General features: G+C 36.8%; 1 protein-coding gene across 2 annotated transcripts in view; it reads right to left on the bottom strand.

Annotated features, from left to right (window-relative positions):
* Positions 1-1,451: 1,451 nt before the first annotated feature.
* LOC118409548 (myosin regulatory light chain 12B-like) overlaps positions 1,452-2,758 on the bottom strand; it is a 4,650-nt gene continuing 3,343 nt past the window's right edge. The window contains exons 5-7 of one of the 2 annotated variants that reach the window (XM_035810650.1): positions 2,665-2,742; positions 2,395-2,443; positions 1,452-1,959 (exon numbers count right to left, since the gene is read on the bottom strand). In XM_035810650.1, coding sequence (XP_035666543.1) covers positions 1,852-1,959; positions 2,395-2,443; positions 2,665-2,742 — 235 coding nt within the window. In that variant the 3' untranslated portion in view covers positions 1,452-1,851. Of the gene's footprint in view, positions 1,960-2,394; positions 2,444-2,664; positions 2,746-2,758 lie in introns of both variants that reach the window. The other variant, XM_035810651.1, reaches the window with a different exon arrangement.

Here is a 2,758-nt window from a genome sequence, read left to right as displayed (position 1 = left end):
TGCTTACTTATGAGTCACTGTAGAGTTGTGATCATTGCACTGTAGGCATAACACTTGACTTGTGCTTTAATTTATGGAAATATTTTTTGTTGTAATTAAATTTTTTTGATAGTTTAGATGAATAGATGTAGACATGTTCAGTGTGAACACATAGCAACAAAAGTGAAATATCCTGTAAAAGAGCCAACAAGATTGTACCAGGTTGACTGTTGCAGCCCATTTTAACAGACTTGTATGCCCACTCCACTACTGATTTTAGTATCATATTTAAGACTCAGAATATCAGATGATCTTTCCTTGTACATCTATTAATCTAGCAAGAAGGGAGGAAACTTGTTCAGCTGTTGACAACAAAGGTATTGTAGTATTTGAAAAGATGAGTCTGAATGAGCATGTGAAATATTAGAGGCAGGTTGCAACACTGTTTCATGTCAACATCTCAGGGCAATGTGCTTCCATCACACTGCTGTAGACATACCTGCACTACCTCTCCCTCAGACATACCTCAACAAAACTGGCACACATACAAGGCAGACAGGCCAGGAACATAGTGTTACCTACAACTCATCAGGACTAGAAGACTGGCATACATACAAGGTAGACAGGTCAGGAAATGTAGTGTTACTTACAACTTATCAGGACTAGAAGCAATAGTTTCCAGAAGAATCGGATTGACTGTCAGCTGCCATGTTTTAAAAGCATGCAGGGAAGTAATCACATACAGTAACTTACAGGTGGTCCAGTGGGCATCCGCACAGTCACACCTCTTACTCCTGGTCCCATCTCCCACTCTGATCTCAGGTATTATTATGAGAATTTTAAATGCAAACAGTGAACATCCAGTAGCAAGCATGAAATTTCACCAGTAACTTATCCCATATGGAATGATGAAGATGACTGAATAAACTGGGATATTTTTACTATGATGTCATGTCATATATTGATGATTTTATGCATACTGGTTTCAGCTGGATGGCATGCATTTCTTTAGGAGGTACCTTAGAGAAGTGATAGGCTTAATGAAGTATGAAAGGTGGAGATCTTAATTGTGTACTGTGAATCAGAAGTGTGCTATTATTATATTCCTATCAAGGACTGGTTTGATCTACAGCAAAGTTGAAAACATTTTCCCTGCCTTCTTTTTTAGTAGAGTCAGATTTGTGCTAAACATTGGCAGGTGAGAAAATTGATGATAAAGTTTTAGCAGCCCTTTAGTAGTCATAAACAATTATTATGGGTGGTAGAGCAACCATTATGTATCATCTGGAGTTGAGGGCATTTGGGCCATACAGGTGTATTTGATTTGAATTCTAAATGTCCATTTATTGGCATGACTAGGAAAAAGATCTGAGATAAAGTCTCACCAGGAAGAAATGGAAGAAGAATTATTCCCATTAAAAACTCCTTTTGTTGTGTCTATAATAAATTTTCATCAAATATACAAGCCATGATATTTGCCATTTTTCTACCCTAACCAGAATTGGGTCAGAGGAAATCTTTATTGACCTGCCCCAGCAGAAACAAAAGCACAATCCAGCCATACAAAGTAGGTTATGTCTGTAACATTTATTTCCCATTAATGAAATCCTATACAAGCACCTTATTCCAGAAAAAACAACATCATCTCAACTTGACAATTTTTCAAAAAACCTTTTGCGTGTTATGTTGCATCTTATTAAACTTGTTGTTAACAATGATTTAATACATGTTCAATTACACTGTTGACTGCCTGCTCAGAATGTATGAAGCATTGACAAGTGGGGACATCTTTGTAAGAATAACTGTTGAACTATGAACAAAGTGGTGAAATAACAGCAGATTATTTGCACTTTACAGTAGAAGCTGCTCAGCTTATTCTTCTTCTTCTTCGCCTCTCTTGACGATGCGGGTGAATGCCTGGTAATCAAACTCGCCTTTCTCATTCAAACAGCTCTCAACGCCTTCAAACATCTGGTTCAGCTGTGGAATGACGGGGAATTATTCCTTCATTTCAAGCCATTCAATTCATAATAAGCAACAAGATGAGGTCTCATATGAATAGAATTAAGTTCCAATATGGCAATTACTAAAAATATTTGAGTCAATTTTATCTAAAAGATGTTCTATTAGAGTATCTTGCTGTCCGTTTTATTCTTTGTACCAGGTCAATACAGCTTAATTTCTATTCACAGAAACACTCATGTGATAACTTAGATCAAGGAGGTTAAAAAAAGCTTAGATCTAAGAAAATTTGGTATTTTATGTACTCAGTCAACCATGGAGCATGTGTAACTTAAAATTGATACCCAAAAAAGAAGCATGAATCTAATGTTACCAGTACCCCAAGGTGACAATCATGAATATGACAAAAGTCTGTTTTCAATATACAAATGTATCACTGTCTGATATACACACCTCTTCATCATTGAATCTCTCTCCACCACCTTTCAAGATGTGCTTTACTCTGAAAAACAGCACAGTTATAGAAGTTGAATATTGAATTTCAATAGTCTATGCATAAAGGATTTTTAAAAATCAGATGCTTATCTCGCAGATGGATCATTTGAAAGGTAAATAGCCTGGTTGCTACGAAGGAAATTTGTGTACTAAATAACTGGTGCAAAGATTGATGGAAAGGGCGGAAGATGATTGGTTGGATGATGGATGTATGAATACAAAACTTACTGGTCCTTGTGGAGAATTCCAGTTCCTTGAGGATCAAACTGTTTCCAGGCACCCATGATGACATCTTCTGGGTCAGTTCCTGCAAGGAGGAGAG

Source organism: Branchiostoma floridae, chromosome 2 (genome assembly GCF_000003815.2).
Source record: "Branchiostoma floridae strain S238N-H82 chromosome 2, Bfl_VNyyK, whole genome shotgun sequence".
Classification (NCBI taxonomy): Eukaryota; Metazoa; Chordata; class Leptocardii; order Amphioxiformes; family Branchiostomatidae; genus Branchiostoma; species Branchiostoma floridae.
The sequence above is the reverse complement of the archived record's forward strand: the minus strand, read 5'-3'. Positions and strand labels throughout refer to the sequence as shown.